Source organism: Eubalaena glacialis, chromosome 4 (genome assembly GCF_028564815.1).
Source record: "Eubalaena glacialis isolate mEubGla1 chromosome 4, mEubGla1.1.hap2.+ XY, whole genome shotgun sequence".
Taxonomy (NCBI): Eukaryota; Metazoa; Chordata; class Mammalia; order Artiodactyla; family Balaenidae; genus Eubalaena; species Eubalaena glacialis.
The window spans coordinates 12,436,676-12,462,030 of NC_083719.1; the positions used below are offsets into that span (position 1 = coordinate 12,436,676).

A 25,355-nucleotide genomic window follows, 5' to 3' on the forward strand; every position below is an offset into this window, starting at 1 on the left:
ACAGTCTATATACAAAAAAAAAAAAAAAAAATTCAATCGCTGAGCTAGACACTAAGGATTCTAGATCAGAATTCTTGCCCTTAAAAAGCTCACAATCCATGTTGATAAAAAAGATCGATAGCCTCGTAACTGTTAAGACAGGTAGTAAATCACACTTGGGTAGACCAGAAAGCCAATCAGAAATCTCTATGTGTAGTCACATCCTCTACTTGACTAATAGTTATGTGGTGTTTATTATGTGCCAAGCATTACTCTAAGGGTATGGGATATATTTGATTACTTCATCCCCACAACAGTCCCATGAGGAAGATACTCATTTGAGCTCCATTTTACAGATGAGGAAACTGAGGCACAAAAAGTTTAAATAATTGAGCAAGTCCATATGGCTAGTATGCAGCCAGGCCAGGCAGTCTGGTTCCAAGGCCTAGGTCTGTAACTACCACACAAAGAGGCCTTCCACTCAGCTTTCAGAATAACAGTGAACATTACAGCAAACCACGGAACCCTGACTGTGAATTAATTGAAAGGATTTTAGGCTGAGTCCAAACAGCTGTGTTCATAAATTTTCTCTTGTGGGAGGAGGGGAAAGTTACTGGCTCATTTGTTTTGTGGTTAAAGGACTCAAGAAAATTTTATTATATCACAAGAAATTAGTCCTGGTACTTTCAGCTTCTAGAATAGACAATTTGTACTCATCACAGTTCATAACTTTGTTTAGGTTTAATTAAACACAGCAATTTTAAGTCATTTATTTTGTATAACATGGCTCTATACACGCAAATCATGGTTTATGGCTGTGGAAAACTACCCCTCTAGGTTAAAATCTGACTTGGATAGAAGGGATTTTTTTTTTTTCTAAACATGCAGCAGAGTTTGGGAACGTTTCTTATTATCTTCTGTGAATCATGGGTTGCAGAATGGTGGGGTGGTTGAGAGATCAGACCTAGGTTCAAACTCTGCCCTAGCATTTACTGAGCCTCAGTTTCCTCATTTGTAAACTGGAGATAACAATAGCACCTACCTTGGGACTTCCCTGGTGGTCCAGTGGTTGAGAATCCGCCCTTAATGCAGGGGATGTGGATTCGATCCCTGGTCTGGGAACTAAGATCCCACATGCCCCGGGCAACTAAACCTGGCCGCAACTAGAGAGAAGCCTGCAACGAAGAGCCTTCGTGCTGCAGTGAAGACCCAGCGCAACAACAAAACAACCGATAGTACCTACCTCCTGGGCCAGCGTGAGGATTAGGTGAAATAATACGTAAAATAATACATAAAAGGATTACCAAAGTGCCTGGCCTGATGTCAGCTCTCAGTAAATGTCCAGCATTATATTCATTGCTGTTGCTCTGATTCGGAATTTTCCTGAAGTTGCCAAAGACCTGTGGGATCCTCTAATCATTTGCTCTGAGACTCAGAGGGGGGAAGGGGTTACTTGCAGACATTGCCCTAAGTATACTGGAGCCACCTAAACTTCCAGGGTGTTTCCCACATCTTTCTTTAGTTACGGAATTTTTCAAAATGTACCAAACCATGTCACATGCAAGTCTGTTTGTCTCTGGAATTGTGTATATTGGAGAAGGAGGAAGTGTTCACCAAGATTTTAAGTTTCTTCCTTTTTCTCGTGAAAAAAAAAGGTCATCTGACAAGGAAATCAGGGGTGAAAGGACCTTGTTGTGAGTGCCTTTTTATTGTTGGACTGTTTATTTTTACTATTCGCTACTGCCTTGTTTTTTCCTTTTGATAAACCACTTTAACAGATGATCAGCTTTGTCAATAACCGCTCCTAATGTAAACTGAGTTCTAAGTAAACACAAACCCGTTCTGCTGAGCCGGAGGGAAATCAAGATCAGGAAATCTGCCCCGTCTAGTGGAACAGGCCCTGGGTCAACAGCTGGATTCCAGGCTCGCCCACCCATAACCTTGACCGACCAGCGGTTTAACGTATGGGCCAGGGAAGGGAATGCTGTAACCTTGCCATGAGAGGAAAATGGGACCAGTCCCTCTCCCACACCATCCCACCCACCAGTCTTCCTTCCTTCCCACTCAATGGGCCTTCGATATAAAGTGCCAGGGAGGTCGTAGGACCCGTCCAGGCGGAATCCCCAGGATGTTTCCCGAGAAGCGGCGTTTGCATCCCAGCAGTAGCTTTCCCACCCCACCCCCGCCCCGCGGAGCACCAGCGGCTCTGCGCAGCCCGGGCTGGCGACCCAGAAGGCGCGGAGACCCCGCCCACCCCGCAAGGCACGCCCGCTTGGCCCCGCCCCCTCCCCCGCCGCGGCCTCCCATTGGTGGCCCGGTGTGTCAGTCGACCAGCGGGCTCCCGGGGCGGGAGCGCAGGCTGCGGTCCCCTCCCGGCGCCTCTATCGCACGCCAGCCGCCGGGAAGCGAGACCGGGCGCCGGCCGGCGGCCGCTGCCTCTGACAGACCCACCGGTCGAGGCTCCGCGCCCATCAGCAGCACGCGGCCGCCATGGCGGCGCGGAGGAGCCTCCCGCGGGAGCGGGAGCGGCAACGACCTGGCGACCCCGCCGCAGGTGGGCCCGGGGCCCGGTGGGGCGGGGCGGGGGCCGCGGGCGCCCGGGACGCGCTCTCTCCCGCCGGCCGTCGGCGCAGCCCTGGGTTGGAAGGTTCGGGGCCCGCCATCCCAGGGGTGTGAGGTCCGGGGCGCCCCTGCCCGGGGCGGGGAGGCGGACGGGCTTCAGGGTTTGGGGAGGCCGTCGGGGGCGGGGGTCGCCCCTAAGTGAGGAACTGCGCCCTCGGGCCGAGGCAGCGAGCGACCCTCCGAGGCAGAGCAGGCGGGTTCCTGGAAAGAGAAAGCGGGTCCTGCGGGCTGGGATGCGTTGCGGCGGGGTGGGGTGCCCCGGCAGCGGCTGGGGTCGGGCCATGGCGCCCACGAGCGCCGGTGTCCCCTTCTCGGTGTCCCCTCCGAGCCCTTGATTGTTGTCGGAGGGAAGTTGACGGGTTTCGCGCTTTGCTGGCAGAGGATGTGGCCCACACCTTCGCAGCAGTCGAGACTCGATGAGCAACAGAGAAAACTCTGGCTTTTGAAACAAAAATGTCACCAGGGACAGGAGCGGCAGCCCAGTATGGCACAGGTGGCCGAGGTCGCCGCGCGCCACCTGTGTCGCGGCGTCTCTGCCCTCTGCGTGCGTAGCTGGGCCCTCACCGGACGAGTGAAGAGTGCTCTCCTTCCCATGCTTTCAGCCCCAGGTCTGAGGAAGATGATCTGCTTCTCAGCTCGGAGCACATTCCCGATTGTGTATTTCCCTGGAGGCCACCCCGGGGGTGAGAGCCGACGGGTGAATTTGGGGAGCACGCCTGTTCTAGGTGCTGCAGCGTCAATGGGAAGTTACTGGGACTGCCTCTTAGTCCGGATTCTTGGTCCCAGCAGGAGCTTTTGAGTCACACAGCAAAGTATCGGGTGTGGTGAAAACAGCCCGGTTCTAGGAGACAAGACATGAGTTCTAGACATCCTTTTGCCCAGGACTGCAGGCCTCGAAGCTTCTGGGTCCTGGTCCATAAAATGAGGGCACTAGGCTAGCTGATCCATAAAGCCCCTCCCAGTCTAGAATTCTGTGATTGACGTATCTCCCACTCTCAAAAGTTTGGAGAATGAACTCATTTTCAACCTTTCTGCACCTTGGACTCTTATAGAATTAGCCAAATATTTCCTGGGGGTGTATCCATCTGAACTTTTTCAAATGTGATTTTCTTCCCTTCTCCCTGTGTTGTTTCGGCAGAGCAAAACTGGAAGCGGAGGTGGGGCACAGCTGGGAAAAGCTGGCTGGGGGGGCGCCGAAGGGTATCTACTCTGGGCTTAATGTAATTGTCAGGAATTTTCCCTTCCAGTGCACCAAGTTCAAGGTGTGCCGGCACTGTGAGAGCAGAGAGAATTCTTTCCTCAGCTCCAGCCTAAAGGGAAACATTTTCCCTCCTTAAAAAATAGTTTGAGGGCTTAGGAAAAGGAAAACCAACACTGCAATTGAAAACACATGCCCGCAACAGAGCCTACAAGAGAATGCTTACAACCAAGTGGTCCACAGTTGCTATTTTTTGCCAGCCTGTTTTGTCACTTTTATACTTCTACTCTTACGTTTCTGTGAGATGGATTAAATAGCAAATAAAGTGTAAATTCTGGCACCATGTGTTTTAGCTAAGTAGAAATTCTTGATTGGCACAATGACTGAATTTGAAAGTGACCTTTCACCTGGCTCCCCAGAGCGGGTGCGTGCTGTCCTATGTGTCTGCAGCCCCCAGCGTTGTCCCTGCCACAGTAACAGTGGGTACTGGAGCTCTCTTCACGGTGTTGGACACGGAGACACTGCCCATAGTATTATGTAATCTCTACAACCACCGTCCTGTGATGCTCGGAATGGTCACGGAATTTCCTCAGAGTTTCCAGCTAGTAAGTGGTGCCGGGATTCAAGCCCTGGCAGCCTGGCTCCTCCCGCAGCGTGTTCTTAACCATCGCCCGCTTCTGTCTCCTAAAACAGTCAGGCTTATACCTGGGAGCACTCTAGGTTCCAAAGGTACCTCATCACAGTTAAGCTGTTCTAAAGTAAAGTTGGCTTATCAACTTAACACCATCATTGTTGCTCAAGGGAACTCACAGGTCTGTGTGCGGGAGAAAAAGTCATCATTATCGAGTTAAAACTTCCTACACGTGTGTTTCTTTATACGTGGCTCTGAAGTCTCTATGTACCATTTAAAGGAGTTAATGGACTATTGTATCTGACCTTTCTCTCCTGCCCACTTGAATCCTCTGGTCCATGTTCAGTTACTTAGGACAATCTGTTCTCAAGACGGAGGTTATATACACATTTATTGATTTGTAATTAATTGAATGGAAGAACACTTAAATGTCACTTTACAGTAAGTCAACAGGGAAAAGTTTTTGTTTATACACTCATTTTTCCAGTGATGTTTTGTTCTAGTCATACTCTATTTTTCTACTTTTTCATTTAATTGAGCCGGAATAGACAGGGGCCATCATGTTTAAAATAAGAGGATAATAAAATGTTTATGTTCATTTCTAGGAGACTAAGGACTCTTGTCTGTTAGTACTGTTGCTGGGATTCCCAGGTAATAAACAACAATCCCAGAAACTGTAACACGTAAGATGCTATGCTCAATAAACCTCTGAATTAAGAATTTAATAGTAAGTCTTTCATTGTTGATTTAACCAGGTGACTTTGACTTTGAGTTTATGTGGAACTGTTGGATGTTAGATACATAGTAATTTAAAACACCTTATTAGCTCTTTCTCTGCTTGCCAGTGTTATTGATTTTTATTGAATATTAGTTAGGGTTAGTCTTCTGGCAGAGGGAGTAATAATGTATCGATAATTGGAAGTTAGCTTCTCAAGAGTCCTCTCCCAACTTAGAAGCAGAATCCCAGCCCGCTTCCCTGGGCACCAGCAGCTGCCCAGATACCTGGGTTTGGCCTCTTGGGTGGGGTCTGAGTGCCTGCAGCCCCCAGAGCCGTAAGATGCCTTCCCGACCTGGCCTGTGGGGCGCCCGCACTCCGGGTGGGCTCCGTGCCGTGGGCCCACCTCAGAGGTCAAGCTGGACGTCAGACGCTGAGGCCCAGGCGGCCAGAAGGGACCCAGAAGACCTGGGGGTCCCGGTCTCGGCCTGTCAGACAGGCTGTCCTGGAGGCACTGCCCAGATCTGGGGGGATCAGGAGCCCAGGACCACCCCTACGCCTTTTTGTAAATCTTGTTAAATGTAAATCAAATACAGCTGTCTTTTGCACTGAAAAAAAAAAAAGTATCCTGCCTTCTCGTGTGCCGATTACAGTAGACCTGAGCTCCTGCTGCCCCCAGGCGTGGAGGACCTCGTGGGTACAGGCCAGTTCCCAAGTGGCTCAGGAGCGGAGGTGGGCAGGGGCGCGGGCTTTGAACCTTGTGTGTCTCTCCCCTAAGCCGGGGCAGAGAGGGTTCCCCGGAGCGTCTTGTCTCCCAAGTTGAAGAAAAGTGGCCTGAACTTCTTCCCTGTAAAGAGAGAACCTTTCCCTGGGTCATAGAGTGACACCAGGCACGTCGTGGTTATATTTGTTGATCTGTGACAAGAAGGCCTCAACTTTGCTGTGAGATCTCTAAAGTGACAGGAAAACTGAGTGTTCTCTGTCTTCCAAATCGCCTGCCAGGATAGGTCGAAATGCTGTGGAAGAAGCAGAATGGCTGAGAGAACAGGGGAAGTGGAAGAGATGGCCGGCCAGGCCGGCGTGGGCGAGGACAGTCAGTCACCACCCAGATGTGAAGGGCTGAGTGGCACTGAAGTCAGCGGACCCGATCAGCTCTGTGTCATTTTACTTGGTATTTAACAAATGAACTGGGAGTTCAGTTCGTAACTAAGGCTGGCCTCGAACCGTGAAATGCACACGTAGCTAATCGAATTATTAATATAAATGTTGGGTCCCTCAGTTTTGCACCTGAAGCAGTGCAAGACTCGGGTGCATCGATTCCTTCCTCTGAAATCTGAAATAAAGAGAAAAATCACTCAAACTGAGAGTTGATTAGATCAGTTTTATCCACGGTGTATCCCTCTCTTTTGTTTCTTAAACATTTGTTAAACTCAGTTTGGGGTACTCAGCTGATTGTCATGACAGAGGACTGGTATGGCCACTGCTTATAGACCTACCTTGTACTGCACTGTTCCTCATGCTTGGATATTCCAGCATCTTCTCCCACATATACCTCATTGATTCACTCAAATTTTGGAGCCTGTAACATGTGATGGTACAATTCTCCTTTCCTTCCCCGCTCCCCCAGCCTCCTCAACCTTCCTCTTTTATTTCTTGCTGTCATTTAGAAACTGGGGTTCCACGCAAGCCCTTGCGGAAAAGGCTCTTTATCAAAATTCTGCTTTCAGGTCAGCTGGTGTAATAGACCTGCAGATCTAAGCACGCATGTCTCAGGGGTGGAGTATTTGCTGGCATTTGTCAAGGTCTCATGTATCTTCTGTACACGCTCAGGCAAGTTTTGAGTAATGTTTTGAGTTTAGTTGAACCTCAGTTGTTTCACAACTACTTAAAATCCTGTGCCTGTACCACAGCGTGACTATTCCACTAACATAACTCTGAAACATGTTAACATAAAGAGGCATTTGGAGGAGAACGGTGGTGAGTGGCCTGGCCTCCTTGTGTTTGTTTATAGGGGAGGAAGCTGAGGTCTAGGTTGCTCGACTGTCTAGGACCAGACCTGGAGTTGAGTTCCTGACTCCCTGGGGCCTGCTCATTCCACTACCCTGAAGCCATCCCACTAGGTGACCGCTTCACAGCCTCACTTCCTGCTTTATATTTACATGAGTGTATTTAAGGGAAGGGAAAACAGAGTGGTGGCTCACCATTTCTTTTTTTTCTTTTTTCTTTTCTTTTTTGTTTTTTTGCCACACCGCATGGCTTGTGGGATCTTAGTTCCCTGACCAGGGATTGAACCCGTGCCCCCCGCAGTGGGAGTGCGGAGTTCTAACCACTGGACCACCAGGGAATTCCCACACCATTTCTGACATGCATGTTAGAAGTCAGAAGGGACCAGCAAGAGAGAGGCTGTTAGGCAGGATTAGGTATGGTGGAATAACAGAACAACCCCAAATAAGTGAATTAAGTTTATTTCTTTTATGGCAAAGCTCAGACATGGCTCCCCAGGGCTGGAATGGGCTCCACAGTGTCAGAGGCCCAGGCTCCTTCCACTTTGTTTCCACCCTGCATGGGTTTCACGCCCACAGCTAGTTCCTGATCCAAGATGGCTGCTGAATGTCAGTTATCACACCTACATTCCAGCTAGGAGGGAGGAGGGAGGGCAAGGAGTACACACCCCTCTCAACAGAACCTTTTGAAAACTGCACATAGCACTTCTTGGCCAGAATTCACTTATATGGCTATACCCAGCACGTAGGGAAGGTGGAATGTAGCCTTTATTCTGACTAGCTAGGAATCCAGCCAAAGTCAGGATTCTATTCCTGTGGAAGAAGAGAGAACAGATACTGGGGTTGGCTGGCAGTCTCTGTCGTGGAGACGTGTGGACTGGATTCTGACTACATCAATTCATCTTCTTTATTCAGCAAATATTTATTAACTGTCTACGATGTTTCTAGGGACCAAGAAAGCAGAGAGAAAACAGACAATCCTAGTCCTTAAGACATTTACCTACACAGGGAGACAGACACTAATCAAACACAAACACAGTTGTATAAACTGTGATGAGTGCTGTGAAGGAAAAGGACACTGTGTGCTGTGAGAGAGTGTAGCAGGGATTTGACCAAGCCTGGGGGTTGGGATCGGGTCAGAGAAGCTTGGCCCCAGGAAGTGACATTTGAGCTGAGAGCTGGAGAGTGAGTAAAGTGAAGAGTATTCCAGATGAGGGAAGAGCACGGGCAAAGGCAGGCCGGGAGGCAGGAGTGAGCGCTGATGGAGGAACTGAGGGCCGCCAGTCATCTTGGAGCAAGAGGAAGAAGTGGGAGAGTAGGGAAGAGTCAGGGTCAGACCAAGGGGGACCCTGGAGGCAGGGTGAGCACCCGTCCTGGTTTGCCTGAGACCAAGGATGTCCTGGGACGAGGAGCTTTTCAGCACTAAAACTGGGGGAGCCCCAGGCAAGCCAGGAGGAGTTGGTCAGCCTCCCCCGAGGTCACGTTAGTAGTTGGGTTCCTTTATTATTATTATTATTATTTTTTTAAATAACACAAACAGTGGTTTTTAAATTAAATTATTTATTTTATTATTTATTTTTGGCTGTGTTGGGTCTTCGTTTCTGTGCGAGGGCTTTCTCTAGTTGCGGCAAGCGGGGGCCACTCTTCATCGCGGTGCGCGGGCCTCTCACTATAGCGGCCTCTCTTGTTGCGGAGCACAGGCTCCAGACGCGCAGGCTCAGTAGTTGCGGCTCATGGGCCCAGTTGGCCCGCGGCATGTGGGATCTTCCCAGACCAGGGCTTGAACCCGTGTCCCCTGCATTAGCAGGCAGATTCTCAACCACTGCACCACCAGGGAAGCCCTGGGTTCCTGTATTATTAATTTCAGCAAAGTTCTTTTTTAGGTAGGCATAGATCCCAGCCTTGGAAAAATAGCAACTGACTAGTAAAAGTAGCCCCTCACCTTGGCCAAAGGGAAAGAGGCACAGAACACAGGCAGCACTTACTGGTAGTTGGATTACATGACCAGTGAGACTTTTCTTTATCTGGCACGATTTCCCCGAAGGGTAGTTTTGGAAATCAATAGGCGTGTGATAGTATATTTGAGCTAACAGAAGCAGCCAAGGATGGAGGAAGCCCTGACTCCAGAGCAGTGCATCTCATCGCCAGTGATACATTGGAATCACCTGGGAACTAAAGACAAGACCGGCGCCCAGCCAATAAATAGATTCTCCACAGGTGGAGCCAGGGCAAGCATGGTTCCCTCTCGGTGGCAGCGCCTCCCAGGCTTTGGTTGCGCTTGAATCGCTGGGGATCCTGTAGAACACAGATTCTGCTTCCATGGGGCCCGAGGATTGTCCTTCTAAGAGCCCCGCTGGTCAGGATGTGGCTCATCCATAGACTTCGAGTACGATGCTCTGTAATGTTTGGCGAGTTTGTTTTGAAGCCTCTGGTTTCTTTTCAGGAGAGCAGATCTGAAGGACCACGTAAAGGTAGACGGGTCCGCGAGGGGTAGAGACTAGGGGAGGGGGACAGGGAGACCTCCGCCCTGGGCTCCCATCAGTGGTGGGCCCAGCCCGACCTCTCAGTTGGTTCCACCAGTGGCTGGGGTTACGTGGTGAGGCTGGTTCCTGGTTATGGGAAGACCAGCTCTCCGAGGCCTCTGGCTGGGATGGTGCAATAGGCGATGCCCCATCACTCTCTCACTTGTTTAGAGGCCTTTCCAGATGACTCCACTGGCTGCCAGGATGCGGGTCTTTCCTATAAGTAAGGAAAGCCAGAAAGATTTTTGAATAAGAGATGACACATCCATTGAATGTAAAAAAAGATACAAAAAACAAACCAACAAAACACACACACCATTGGCTTCAGAGTGGAAAATGGCGTTGGAGAAGGGAAGCCAATTAGAAGGATGAGTAACCAGTAGCGACAGAGGCCAAATTATTCTGATTAACGGAAAAATCACTGTGTGGTGAAAGTGGCTTGTCTCAGGGTGTACCTTATTTCTCTTTTGGTCACGTGTTCATAAATGATCTATTTTGGGATGTGGAAGACAAGCTTAGTTTTTAAAGGTCTAAGAGTTGAGAGAGGGACAGAGCACCACGGAAGCCATGACAGGTCAGAGCAGTGAGCCAAGTCCAGTAACGTGAAATTTAGCAGGGATGTGTGTCAGCTCCTGGGTCTAAAAAGTACAGAGCTTGCACGCGCGATCTGGATAATCCCTTGATTCCCTTCCCAGGTTCTGAACTAACTAAAAGGTAGACACGGAAGTCAGGGATTTTTTAAATATCGGCTCGGTGATAAAATCCCTATGTCTTAGTCATATGGCCAGATGGGCTTGCAGGCAGTGCCTGAGCCGTACTCTCCCCTCAAAGGTCAGGCCTCTCTCCCAGAGAGACAGCAGCCCCAAGGGCACCTCTCGGCAGGCAGGCAGATCCTAGTGGAGAGGAGGGGGCTGAGCTGAGCAGAGGGTCTTACACCTGCCATCAGGTAAGTCTCCCTCCCTCAAGAAAGAGGAAGAGGAGAGGGTAGAGGGGTGGAGGCCAGTACCAGATCCAGGACAGTTCTTCCACCTGGAGGTTTGAGGACAGTGGGATGAAAGCACCTTTTCTCTCTCCCCCTTCGGCAGATGGGGAGATGTGCTCCAGCAACAGGTCTAAACGGCTTTAGGGTGATGGCAGGCTGAATACTAATACAATCGCAGGCTGCATTAGTGTGAATGTATCATCTAGACAGAGTCTGGCCAACCACGGCCCACGGGCCAGATCTGTCCCACTCAGTTTTTATATGGCCTGTGACCTATGAATGGTTTTTACATTTTTTAAAGGTTGGAAAAAAGATCAAAAGAAGAATACCATTTCCTGACGTGTGAAACTTATATGAAATTCAAATTTCAGCGTCTGTAAAAAAGTTTTCTTGGAACACCACCCCGCTGTGTACTGTCTGATGACTGCTTCCCCTCTGTCGGGGACGATCTGAGTGGATGGGACGGAGACCAGATGGCTGGCAGTGCCTAAAATACTCTCTGACCCTGCACAGAAAACATGCTGACTCCCGATGGAGCATGAAGAAGTGGTCACGTGGTTGACTTCTCTCCCGCTTGGGTCACACTCAGGTCAGTGTGTTCTGACCTGCGGTCTCACTCTGAGTGTGGGGTGGGTCCCGAGAAGGGTGACCGGGATGATGAAGAGACTGCCCCCCTGCCCCTCGCCACCAAATCATGTCGAGTGAGGCCTGGTGGAGAGAAGGGGGAGTGTCTGATCTAGAAGAGAAAAAGGCATAGTGGGAATGACAGCTGCCTTCTGAGTTCATGCTTGTTAATTGTTTTGCATTCTTGGAAGAGAATTACTCAGGAAGGGCAGTTGTGTAGTTAATTCAAAGGGCACTGACCTTGGGTCAGAACACGTGGGTTCAAGTTCAGGCTTCTGCTTGCTTTCTCTGGGCTTCAAAGATGAAGTGTGTGTGTGACATCTCATCAGGTGGCCAGGTCCACAGTGAATGAAGCTTCAGCTTTCACCTCAGAAATGCTTTCCAGCCAGTGGGGGACGCAGTCATGAATGCACTGAACCGGAACCCACCTGCAGTGTGGACGGCGTGTGTGTGTGTGTGTGTGTGTGTGTGTGTGTGTGTGTGTGTGTGCAGGGGGGAACCGCAGGAGAGATTCATTCTGCTTGAGGGGCTGGTATGACTCAGGCCTTGGAGAACCAGTGGGATTCCAGCCGCTTCGGCCCAAGCATCCCGTGTTTCTGTCAAAGATCTAAAAGGCTGTCGTGTGGAGGAAGAATCAGACACGTTCCTCGTGACCCCAAGCAGTAACGATTCAAGTGGTGGTGACAGATCTGGTCACACCAACCTCTTGCCTCTTTGTTGAGACAAAGTGATTCATCTGAGGTCCTGCAGCTGGAAAATGGCAGAATAAAGACTGGGTCCCAGGCTTGTTCCGCCAGCCCGCTGTCTCCACCAGACCAGGGACAGGGAGCCTGCCTGGCTGGGTACAGTGACCTGGAGTTCTGGGGTCCCCGGAGCCTATCCCACCTACTGCTTTTGTGCTTCTGTAGTTGGGTGGGTTTTAAACCTCTGCCACATGGTTAGAAAATTAAAGTGATGGGCGGAATTTTACACACCTAACGCTGTGCCCAGTACATGAAAATACCCTGAGCTATGATGTTATTAAAAACACGCACACAGTCCCCTCAGTGTTTGGCAAGGAGCATTTCCTGCTGTGTTTGCTGACTCTTGGTTGGCAGGAGCCTTGGGTGAAGCATGCCCAGTCCTATGGGATGTGGGATGGCACGCATAGCCTTGTTAAGTTGGTTGCATGACAGGGCTACCCTTGTGTGTCTCGCTGGTCATGACTTTCGAGATAAAAACTTTCACGTTGGTGGTTCTCTTCCTCAGTGATACTGATCTTGTAGTTGTTGGTTATAGAACTCTACTAAGTGGGAGACCATTGTTTCTTAACTGAGCAGGATTAATACCTGAAATTCAAAAGTGTAGAAAGTCTTTTGACCTCACCATTTCAAAGATTTATTAAGAGGATATTTGTTCTCTTTCCCACATAGCTGATACAAAAAAAACCCCAACTAACCTATGGTTTTGCATGAGCCAAGACCATTTAAACGCAGCCTTTCACTCCACTGTGCTGACTTTTCTCCAGGAGTCTCCCATTTGCTCTGAGTTATTCAGAAGCCTTGATGACCTAACAGGATTTGTCCTGTATGTTTATCGTTCTGTTTGCATATTGCTAAGTTTACATGTTTGGACGAATGTACCGTATTTTGCTTTATTCTCGAGCCTCTGAGGTTCTCAGAACTCCCCTCTGAGAGAGATGACCCACCTGGGCATCCAGCATGAGGGCCTCGTGTTATTCTGTGTCCCGGCCGGACCCCGACACCAGGACGTGCTAACCTGTGGGCCTGGGCAAGCTGACCAGTAGCCTTTCCTGACAGCAGGGCATCGCCCACCAGACCAAGAGCTCCCTGGGGCCAGAGCATGTGTCTTTTCAGTTCACTGCCTGCCAGCCTGGCGCCCAGCCCAGGGTAGGAAGAAGTAGCATCACCGAAGGGCGAGGGGCAGGAGGGAGGGGGGCTTCCCGGGCCCCTCCCAGTCCACTGGGCCACGTGGCCTGTGTGTACTCCTCTCTGGGGCACCCCCATCCCTTCACCACTCCTGCCACAGAGAAGGGGCACGGCCGTCCCGGGCCCTATTTGCTTCCTAACCCATCCATCTCTCTTGGCCACTCTTCCTACCATCTCCTGCTAATCAACCAGAATATGGCATTGAAGCTGATAGAAATATCTGTTGTATTTATTATATTAAATTTAGTATTTTTCACCTTAAAGTTTTTAACAAGGTGATTTTCCCATGTGATATGTCTCGCTGCCTCTGCTGTCTCCAATGTGGAAATTAGATCGCCTTTGCCGCCGTTTAGCTCAGGCCCAGTCTCCGCCCCGCGAAGCTCGCTCGTAGCCCTTGATCCGCCTCCTCTGCTTCCGGAGGACGTCAGTGGGCCGGACCCGAGGGCAGAGGAGCCCAGCGTGGAGCGAGCTCTGTGTGCCGCTGCAGCCCCAGGGCGGCCTGCGGGGAGGCGGACGGGGCAGGGGCCGGACTCCAGACCGGGGCACCACTGCAGGTGTCGCAGCGAGCCAGACCCCGGGGCTCTCCCTGAGAGCGAGCCTGGGGCTGGGGCAAAGTGCTGTCTGTGTGATCACTCGGTTTCCGGCTCCTCTGGGTCTTTTAAGTTTTGTTTTCAGGTTTGTTTTTTTCTTTTTGGTTTCCTGTTTGAGTGTTTGAATTATTTCAGTTTTGGTACAGTTTAGAGAATGGAAAGAAAAAGGCTAAGTAGAGTTTTACCACAAAAAAACAGTGGCTTTTAATTTTTTCAGTTCTAGTCAGTGGTCTCATCTGCCACATGTAGTCTGAGTGATCACAGTTCGGAGTTTAGTGTCAGGTGGCCACACTGCTGGCTTCAGGAGGTTCTGGTGTCATTACCCAAAGGACATCGCAACTACCTAAGTGTTACCTCGGATTGTGTGGGTTGAGGTCTCAGCAGGTGGTAATGCTGATGACTGGGGGTGTGTGTAAGACCTAGTTCATCCACTTTCCGCTGTCATAGGAATGCCTGATGCCTCATGTATCACCTCATTTCAGCCACCACCCAAGCGGTCCAGCCCAAAAGGGTTAAAAAGAAATTTCATTTTTATCTCTTGATGAGCATTAAAAAGGATCAAATGCGTAATTCCTGGCAACTCTTGTTTTCCGCCTCTTCCTCGCCAAAGCCACCCCTCGTCCCCACTCCCCTTGTTTCTTGCCCTTGTTCTCGCTCCTCTGTTTATCATGTTGAAAGACGGACTCCATGGTGGTGGAACTTCTCTCTTTTCCTGTTAGTCCAGGGGGCGCCCCCCAAGGCCAGCTCCCCATTAGGCAGGGCACCGGGCAGGGGAGGGGAAGTTGGGCAGGCGGGTTGGCCGAGGGGGACCCCTGGAAGATTCTGACATGGAAAATCTTATCCCGTCTTGGCTGCTTTGGGGGAAAATGAGATTTGACTCAGGAGATCATCAAAGCTGTGATCATGATAGTATTTTGCTGGGTGCCTCATTTATGGCGTTCTCCTCCGTGTCTGTTGTTTTGAGTTGTAATCCAGTTATTGACACATGCAGGAGAAATTTTTTAAACTCTCTTTTTAAAGAGTCTGGATTCCACTTGCTGTAGCAGAGCTGGTTTGGGATTCACTCAGCTCCATCATTCAGAGGCAGGGTAGGCAAGTGGGACAGCGTCCAGCTTCCGCATCGCATTGCCCCGTGTGTTTGAATTCTAGCTCTGCCGCTTATTTCATCGTTCTCTCCCTCGCAGTGTCCTCAGGTGACAAAATAATAACGAACATGTTTTGGGTGCTTGCCGTGTGCCCGGCCATGAGCTCGGCACTTTTCCCAACATTTCCTTAAACCATCCCGCAGCTCCAAGGGGGCCTCCGTGTTACCAGCGAGCGGAGCCCCTGAGCCGCCCTGCGTCCCCGGCGCTGGGCTGTCCTGCTGCCCTCCCTCCCGGGGTTAAGGGACAGGCACGTGGGGGCATGGAGTCACCCACCCCGTGTACTGCAGGACCAGGGCCTCCTTACGCCACTGCGTTTCTAGGAGCAAATGAGACAATTCCTGTAAAACGCTTGCCAAAGGGTATGGCACATAGCAAAAGCTCAAACTGTAGCTCTTTTAAACTGTCAAAGCCCCACTCCTGATAATATTTTCATATGAAGTTATGTGAACACCTCGGGGTTGTCTCTGAGCTGCAGCCCACTCCCCTGTGACCTCCTGAGTCCCGCCTCCAGGCCGCTCCCTGGTACCCACACCAGCCCCCATGATACGCTCCCTGGCCCTTCTTGGCTTGAGTCACTCGACCAGTACCTGTGGGTGCACTGGGTAGAGTGGATACAAGGAGTTTAGGCTCGTATTCTTGGTTTGCATGGGAAGGGGGTGTTGAGCCCTCACATGTTTTTTTCTGAGAAGTTGATCATATCGCCCTTTCTTGGGTTGGAGGTGGGTTTAATTTCAAGGATTAGGGCAGTAGGCTAGGGAAGTGCGTGTGTGTGTGTGTGTGTGTGTATGCGTGCGCACGTGTGTGTAGGTGTGAGGAGACCGTAATCCGTGGTGGGTCCCCATGGAGGCCCTGGCAGCTGTCGAGAGGCCTCATGCTCAGGAGAAGCCCCCATTTCAGGGGTCTCAAATCAAATGCCCCGAGGGGCTGGGCAGTATCTTTTAAGAATGCAGCACGTCGATTGGAGTCTGTGTGTGGCAGATGAGAGCAGTGCCCCGTGGAGGGGGCCGCAGCCAGCCCCCAGCCCAGTGACTGCAAGCCCTCCAAGTCCACACAAAAACCAGGACGACCCGGTGGGAAGCAGGCAGATGCTCTGAAAGGCTCTTCACAGAGGAAGAACTGTGAACGTGTGACTGCAGTGAGAAATCATAGCTGGTCCTGGGGTTTAGGGAAATGGAGGCTCGTACATGTGGCGGGAGTGTCAACTGTTTGAGGGGGCACTTTGGCAACATCTGTAACATCTGGAAATGTGCACACCCTTTGACCCAGAGTTTCCTCTTCTAGAAATTATCCTAAAAGATACCGTGAGTCCACGAGGACTGTTGGAGGAAAATGTTTGTAAAAGTGAAAAACTGGGAAACAATCCAAATGCTCGTCAACAAGGCAGTGATTATGTACACATATGATGCTCTCTCTTTATACTAAAATATTATACATTCTTTAAGAAGAATAATGTAGACTTTTTAATAAAAGTCTGAATTATAGATGGAAAGGCATTATAGCTTACATTTTTAAACAATTCATTAAAAACTTTGCACTAAATATCTAGGTAGAAGTAAATACATAATTAACAGCTAATCAATTGTTCTAAACAGGTAAGTACCTGCTTTTGAAAATGTACTTTTCCAGTAAAGGGTACATGATGTCTCTCTGTCTCTTGTAAGCTTATTTCTTAGAGCTGCATATGAATGTACAACGATCTAAAAATAAATAGTTTAATTGAATAATAAAAAAATGTACTTTTAAATAATTATAAACATGCATTTTTTTTTGCTGGTAACTTTATTTCTTTATTTGCTGGTAAATTCTTTCTTTATTGAGAGTATATATATTTCTTTATTGAGAATGTATAGCAACTTTACTGAGATACGCATATCAAATATCCATACGATCAAAAATGCTAAAATTGTAGATTCCGAATCCAGGAGGCTTTTACTACAGTTAATCATTGGAGTTTTACTAAACCAATGTGCCAGGGAGGGAACTGTTTCACAATGAACCCCAGGAGGTTTGGCCACCATTCAAAAGTTCTCTTCCTCATTTGTACTTCAGCATTTTACGTGTTCAAACATAATATAATTAGGAATCTGCTGCACATAGTAAAATATTGCAAGTACGTAGTTTGGGCTCTCCCGGACTGTGAATTTTCTCTCCTGTCACATCAGGAATCGTAGTGTACCCTGTAAGCTGCACACCTAGCTCCATCCACGACTATTCTAAGTGGCCCACTTTCTGGAAACGATGTCTCTGTGCCTGCTGTCTGTGTCTCGTTCTGTGCGTTCAGATGATGGCATGTGTTACGGCCCGTAATGACCTAAGAGTATCGCCGTGGGCAAAAGTGGGTGGTGGCCACACGGCAGGAGACCCCCCTGGTGTGACTGACTCCTGTGGGCTCGGTGCTGAGCAGACTCCCTTGATCATTCTTGGATTTAACAGATATTCTACACGGTGCAAGGCGCACCGTGCTGGTTCTTAAATGATTTCATTCCATCTTTCTCCAGCGAGGTCGGTATTTTTACTCCCATTTTACAGTCAAGAAAATTCAGGGTAAGAGAAATGAGGTGTCCCACAGTCAGACAGCTGAATAAGTAGGAGAAACGGGTTTTAAATTCAGGTCTGAGGGATTCCGAAACCCACGCTCCTTATGTGCCCTATTCCTCTTGAATCCCATAGAACAAAGATATCCTTATGTGTGACACTGATTATAGGAGAACTAGGTGTTTCTTTAATTTTTAGATTGAATTTTCAAATGCTTTAAAAAATGTTTATATAAATCAATGATAGACTCTTTACAGGTAAAATTATCCAGTGTTTCTTTTTTTCCCCCTTAAACAAAGCAGGCTTGTGTAATTGTGATGTATATTTATTTTATTTTTTATTGAAGTATAGTTGATTTACAATGTTAATTTCTGCCGTACAGCAAAGTGACTCAGACACATATATACATTCCTTTTTATATTCTTTTCCATTATGGTTTATCGAATATATTAAATATAGTTCCCCATGCTATACAGTATTATTATTATTATTAAATTTTTGTAGGAAATCACCAAGTTCACTCCTGGACACTCGTCACCAGCCAAGCCTTAGATACCGCGTGGAGAGTAGCAAAGGGGTCAGTGACGTTGGCAGTTTCATTTCTGGTGGGCACCCTCTGCTACTTTAGAAGCCTACATTTATATTTAGGGCACCGGCTGAAAAGGTATGTGGCTATGTCATCTTTAATTTTCAAAAATGCCCTTGCTGTTTAAAATAGAATTTTGATATTATCGTTCCCTTATCTTGTAGGTGGATTGGATATCTGCAGAGGAGATTCAAAAGTAAATATTTTCATGCATATGTTTCCTTATTTTTAAAGTGCAGAGAGGGTTCAAGAAGGGAAAGGAAAGGGAAAATTCACCACCTTGTATCTTTGATTTGGTTCAGGGAACCTCAGCGTGGAGGCAGAAGTTGATTTACTCAGTTATTGTGCAAGAGAATGGAAAGGGGAGACACCCCATGCCAAGCTGATGAGGAAGGTGTGTCTGTTTATACAGCTCGTGGTGGGTGGAGAATTTGTGTGTAAAAATCGGGAAACACGCATTCCATTCTGCTTTACCAAATGTGGCACCAGGAACAACTGTGGCTCTAATTAAAAGTCAGACAGCTGCTAGACATTGCCTTCAGGCCTTTCACCTAGAGCTAGTGCCTTCGAGGACTTGGGTAAATTAGGCCCATAATTTCAGGACACTTGAGCGTTGTACCCTTTTCAGCTCCCTCCTGGCCAGGCCTATGAACACATCTGCATATGCAGTGGAGACTTCTGTCCTTGAAGGGATTCAGGCACCTTGACATAAAACATTTTGAGGATTTTTTAGAACTTTCCATCAGACCAATCTTGGTAAATATTCCCAGCAGTGCTGTCCAACCTTGTCATTAGCTAAAGCCAAAAAAAAAAAAAAAAAAAAAAAAGAGAGCGAGAGAGAGAAAGAAAAAGAAAAGTACATTTAAATGACACTTTAGCATGGGCTTAAAAGTATATATAGTATTTTTCACTGTGTTCAGGTTGTAGCCATCATCTCCCCAGAATGACATTTCCCGGCTCTGGGCTTCCAGGAAGTTACCAGCTAAAATAGCACGACATGGACTCCATACACACAAAAGTCACTTGAAAATTACACATGTTCGCATTCATAATTTATAATTGTTTTGTTTCTGTTGTCCACTTTATTGGGGAGTAACACCTTGCTGAAGATGCAGTGGATTTGCTTTCTTTACTCTCTCGTCCAGTGGAATTAACGACAGCCTCTCCTGTCGTGCTCATAGGCTTACAAGGAGCTGTTTTGGCAGCGGCACATTAAATGTGTTCGACAAGTAAGGAGAGACAACTACGACGCACTAAGGTCGGTGCTCTTCCAAGTCTTCAGCCAGGGCCTCTCTTTCCCATCCTGGATGAAAGAGAAAGATATTGCGAAGGTACGTTCTCACACCGGAAATTCGGGAAAGGCCGCACTGACGGGGACTGCAACGCAGGTGCTCGGGGTCTTCTGTGGGTGGCTTTGTGCACAGGGCATCAGGAGACTGAAGGTCCTTTAGCCCAGTCCTCTGTCTCTCATGTCAGTTTGCAAACAAATCATCTCAGAAGGATAGTCGCACTCAATTGTGTTTGTTTTTAATGCCGGCATCTTTTCTCGAGAAGGGCATCTGTCCTTTATAAGTTAGGTGGTTTGCTAAAATTCACTTTTCTACTCTATGGTTATTTGAGTGTTGACAAGCACAGTGTGTAACCTCAACCCCAGAGAATCCCTCGTATCCCTTTTTGTCATTCCTTCTCTCACCCCCAACCCCAGGCAACCACTGATATGTCTTCTGTCCCTTTAGTTTTGCCTTTTCCAGAATGTCACATAAATGGAATTATTCGGTGTGTAGCCTTTTGAATCTGCCTCTTTCACTTAGCGTAATGCATTTGCAGTTCATCCATGTTGTTCCATGGATTCGTAGTTCACTCCTTTTATTGTTGAATGGTGTTCCTTGATATGAATATAACGTATTTTGTTTATCCATTCATGAGTTGAAGGACATCTGGATTGCTTCCAGTTTCTTTCTTTATTTATTTGGTTGCCCTGGGTCTTAGTTGCGGCAGGCGGGCTCCTTAGTTGCAGCTCACAGGCTCCTTAGTTGTGGCATGTGAACTCTTAGTTGCAGCACGCATGTGGAATCTAGTTCCCTGACCAGGGATCGAACCCGGGCCGCCTGCACTGGGAGCGTGGAGTCTTAACCACTGCGCCACCAGGGAGGTCCCCAGATTGCTTCCAGTTGTTGACAATTATGAATAAGGCTGTTATAAATATTCCCATACAGGATTTTATATGAACGTAAGTTTTCATTCCTTTTGGGTAAATACCTAGGAGTGAGATAGCTGGGTCACATGATAGGTTTATGTTTAACTTTATAAGAACCTGGCAACTCTTTTCCAGACTGGCTCTGCCATTTTGCCACCAATAACGTATGAGTTCCAGTTGCTCCACATTCTCAGGTGTATTGTTTTGTTTTTTAGCCATTCTAATAGGGGTGCATTTGTGTCACTGCTTTTTGTTTGCATTCCCCTAATGGGTAATGATATTGAGTATCTTTGCACGTGCTTATTTGCCATCCACATTACCTCCTTGGAGAAGTCTCCATTCAGATCTTTTGCCCATTCTTTATTAGGTTGTTTGGGTTTTTTTAATATTGAGTTTTGAGAATTCTTTATATATTCTGAATACGGGTGCTTCATCAGCTATGTCATTTGCAAATATTTTCTCCCAGTCAGTACCTTGTTTTTTTCATTTTCTTAACAGTGTAAAGCAGCACAGTCTTATGAATAACCTTAATTTTTATTTGAATGTAGTATGCCTAACCACAGATGTACATTTAAGGATGGAGGAGCAAAGAAATATAAAGTATTTGCATATATATAACTACACATGGTCTATTTCCTTAACATCTTTTGTTTAGAGCTGTTTTTATTGGTAGTTTAATTGCATCTAGCAGTTAAGTGTATGCTGTGTGCCAGCCCTGCTGCTAGTTGCTGAGGACAGAGAACTTAGCTGAGGCCCTGGGCTCCACAAGCTCAGCTGGGTGGGAAAATGTATCAGATACCCACAATGGATCAGATTCTTACGTATTCTATAATCTTATTTAGTCCCAACAAGAGTCCTGCAAAATGGCTAGTACTGTCATTGATTTCTGACAATCGTCATTGTCTCCATTACAGTGGAGGACGAGGCTGAGAGGTTACATAACCAGAGCTGGCTGAGCAATGTCTCAGCAGGCGAGTGACAGAGCTAGGTTTGAACCCCAAAGTGCATCCTTCTACAATCCACATTTCCCTGATGTACTATGTCACTCTAACGGTGCTTGGTTAAAAATAATTTCTAAAGGGATATACCTAGGAAGTTCGGGAAATGTTTTATCCAAAAAGATTGTTTCTGTAGACGTAATCTTCATTTAGGTTTTCATCAGTTGTGAAACTGTGAATTAGGATGATCCAAATCACTTAATCCACAAATCTAAAACAAGACTGTATGTTTTTACTTAACTGTTGTTATAGTCTTTTAAAATGAAGATTTCTGAATGAGATAAGATTATCTCCTGTGACATATTCCAAATTGTGTGTCAGACATGTTGAGATACTGATCACTGTTGACATCTACTTCCTTTTCAAGCTTCCTGAAAAACTGCTCTTTTCACAAGGTTGTAATTGGATCCAGCAATACAGTTTTGGTCCTGAGAAGTATACAGGTTCGAATGTGTTTGGAAAATTACGTAAATGTGTGGAATTATTGAAAACACAGGTGAGTCTTTAGGGGGGAAAACTAGGAATGAAAGCATGCATCCCACACGCAGCCCCTTTTCTGCATGTCAGGCATGTCCCTTTATGTCCCGCAAGTAGGAAGTGCAGGCAGAAATAGTCTTCTAGTAACTGACCATTTCCTTTCCTGCTCTTCTTTCTCCTTCCAAGTGATGAACGAGAGCAGTGTTTTTCTACGTGATGATTAGGCCTATTATGGGCTAAGAGGGCTTTTGTGGACTGGCCAGAAACCTTAACAATCACGTACCTTTGTTGTTTCCCCAGAAAAATGCGGTGCAAGGTCCAGACAAGGCACTGGGAAATGCCCTTCTGAAATGTGCCTATTAGTAACTTGGGGACTAATTTGACTAAGATTTTTTTCCCTGCTCTTAATAAACACAGATTTTAGATCATTGAAATGAATCCTCCTTGGGAAATACCATTTTTGTGCCATGGTTTTCTGATCTGTAAAACTAAAATATGAATAGTCTCAACCCTGTACAGTTATTGTAAGGATTTAATGAGAGAATGCAGGTAGATTGCTTTATACTCCACCCTGGCACACAGTGAGTGGTAAAGAAAGAATACTAATTAGTGCTGTTCCTCACTGGAATGTCCTTTGTGTAACCCAACACCCTTAGAGGCAGCTTTAGGAAACTGACTTGTTTAGTATTTTACCTAGTAGGTGGTGCTTTTTTGAAAAACTAGTTTAAATGAAATATTTTGTTATTGTAAAAGTAATAAGTACTTAGGGTTAAAAAAATCAGTGTCAAATGATATAAAATGAAAAGTTAAAGTTCGACTCCCCTCTATTAATCTCTGGTTTGTTTTATAAGTACTTTAAAAATTATGCAATGGTGTATGTATTCATCTTTGCCGTTTAAGTTTCACTTTACATCTGTGTTTGTTTTTAGTGGACTGAATTTAGTGGAATTAAAGATTATCACAAGAGAGGAAGCATGTGCAACATCCTTTTTTCTGATGCTATCCTGGAATATAAACTTTACGAAGCTCTGAAGTTCATCATGCTCTATCAAGTCACTGAGGCTTATGAACAAATGAAGACCAAAAATGTCATTCCCAGTCTTTTTCGACTCCTGTTTACCCGGGAAACCTCTTCCGACCCTTTGAGCTTCATGATGAATCACCTGAATTCTGTAGGTGACACGTGTGGACTAGAGCAGGTAAATGGGGCAGAAGAATCGTGTGTGTTTGATGAAGGACGATGCTGGCAACACCTGAGCACATAGGTGTTTGTTTGTTTGTAGTTTGCTTTCAGCCATGATAAATCCAGCTGCAAAGAGGTGGCGGGTGGGTATGATTGCCCTCAAATGAGGAAAAGAAGAGTGATAAACCTTCCTGCCCGGTGCTGGCTGCTGCGTCTTTGCAGCCCTGTGGCTGGCGGGCGGCAGTGCTGGGAGTGTTCCTGACCTTCCCGCTGCCTCTCAGGCGGTAACAGGCTTTCCCACAGCAGAGGTTACCCAGGAGCAAGTCCAGCTGCAAACTGAGGCAACATCTGGGAGAGCATTTGGCTACTTAGTGCAGACAAATAGAAGTTATTGAAATTTTAAAAGAAGTCCAGACAATGCTTTTATTTCCCCATAGAAAAAGGCTTTCGTTTTGCTTTGCTTTGCTTTCCTTTCCTTTCCTAGGAGGTGCTCAAAATCATCTGACATTTTAATAAAAATTGATTTAAAACGATAAAAAAAAAACCGTTGGAAAAACAGTGTAACTTTTACTGTAAGCATTCCTTTATTAGTTTTTTTTTCCAGGCAGCGTTCTCTGTGATTTCTTCAGGCTACTCCCCAGAGAGAGACGTTTCTCCGCTTGTCCCCTGCCCTCCACACCGCAGACGTTCGTCCCCAGCCCCGTGCCCACTCCCTGGTCTATGTGTGGGTCTGTCAGCAAGTACATCGTCATCTCATGAGCTGCAGAAGAATACTCGCCCTCCGCTGGTGAGAGGTGGGAATTTGGAAATGTGTATCTGTGACCTCTCTTTCATCTCTTCCCCAGATTGATATGTTTGTACTTGGATACTCCCTGGAAGTAAAGATAAAAGTGTTCAGACTGTTCAGGTTTAACTCCAGAGACTTTGAAGTCTGCTACCCAGAGGAGTCGCTCAGGGAGTGGCCGGAGGTCTCCCTGCTGACCGAGAATGACCGCCACTATCACATTCCTGTCTTTTAAGTCTGCCTGGACCGGGCACCAGCTCTCACCGGTGACAGTGGTCACACTTGCAAGTAATGTTTCTAGAAAAGCAAAGCTAGTATTGCTGCCATTGGAGGAATCGGGACCTCCCTTTCCAGGATTACAGGTACACTGGACGGAGACCCACGTGCCTTCCCTTTGTTTCCAGTGATTCCCTCCAGAGCCCCTGCACTAATGTATTTGTGGGTTGGTGGTTTGACCTTGTCTGTAAAGGCTCTGGTCATTTCACCCACAACAGAGCACAAGGACGTTTAGTTTGGGAAGAACAACAACAGGAAGAGAGCGAGAAGAAAACAAGTAGGGGAAAAGGACTAAAGGGAAAGAATTTCTTTGTCTATCATCATCTTTATGTTCTTTGTTCAGAATCTTGTCTTTGACTGATTTTGGATCTTCATAAACATGGCCTTATTTTATAAGCATTACCTTCCCAGGAATCTCTATGGTATATTAATTTTCCAGAACCATTCGATTAACTTTAAAATTGTGTGTGTGTGTGTGTGTGTGTATTTACACTCACACACACATAAACATGTATAATTTTATATATATATATCTAAACACATACGTACACATAGCCACTACTTTGTAATGTTGTACAATTTGTTTTACATCGCTTTACTTTTTTTTTTTTTTTTTAACTATCGCATCTGGCTAGTTTAATATGTTTTATATAGATCAGAGATAAGTTCTGTAGATTAGGCAACTGAATGACAATTATTGTACTGTCACAAAAATATTAAACGGTGTATTTAATGTGTATTTACATGTGTATTTAATGTGTGTAGGGAGAATCCTGCATCCTAATCCCCAGAACCTGTAAATATGTTGGGTTAAATGGCAAAGGAGAATAAGGTTGCAGGTGGAATTAAGGGACTAATCCACTGACCTTGAAATAGGGAGAGTAGTCTGGGTTCTGCAGGTAGGCCCAACATAATCACAAGGGTCCTTAAAGTGGAAGAGGGACTTGGGAGAGTGTCAGTCAGAGAGAAATGTGAGGTATGGAAGGACAGTCAGAGACAGATGCAACACTGCTGGCGTTGGTTACTTACAGCAGATACAGGAAGGAAGTTACTGCAGTTTCAGGAAGGAGCCACAAGCCAAAGAATGTGGGTGGCCTCTGGAAGCTAGAAAAGGCGAGGGAACAGATTCTCCCCTAGAGCCTCCAGAGAGGAACGTGGCCCTGCCAACACTTTGATTTTAGCCCAGTGGAGCCCGTGTCAGACCTCTAGCCTACAGACCTGTAAGACAATAGATGATATGCTGTTTAAGTCGCTACGTTTCTGGTAATGTGTTACAGCAGCAGTAGACAACTAATATACTCAGGCTAACTAGCTTTTGGTCATCTTTATTTTGGAAATACTTTTTCAGTTTATTTTGGTAATCTTTATTTTGGAGGTACT

At 46.9% G+C, this 25,355-nt stretch overlaps 1 protein-coding gene across 3 annotated transcripts; it reads left to right on the forward strand.

Annotated features, from left to right (window-relative positions):
• Positions 1–2,383: 2,383 nt before the first annotated feature.
• On the forward strand, positions 2,384–24,454 carry OTULINL (OTU deubiquitinase with linear linkage specificity like). 3 transcript variants are annotated; one of them, XM_061187656.1, is made up of 8 exons: positions 2,384–2,533; positions 17,979–18,138; positions 18,225–18,256; positions 18,363–18,454; positions 19,242–19,391; positions 21,623–21,751; positions 22,662–22,931; positions 23,761–24,454. In XM_061187656.1, the coding sequence occupies exons 1-8, from the start codon at positions 2,470–2,472 to the stop codon at positions 23,932–23,934; spliced, it is 1,071 nt and encodes a 356-aa protein (XP_061043639.1). In that variant the 5' UTR covers positions 2,384–2,469; the 3' UTR covers positions 23,935–24,454. The 3 variants fall into 3 exon arrangements, with proteins under 3 accessions (XP_061043639.1, XP_061043641.1, XP_061043640.1); XM_061187658.1 differs by having other exon boundaries at positions 23,507–23,805; XM_061187657.1 differs by lacking the exon at positions 2,384–2,533 and adding an exon at positions 11,165–11,241.
• Positions 24,455–25,355: the final 901 nt, after the last annotated feature.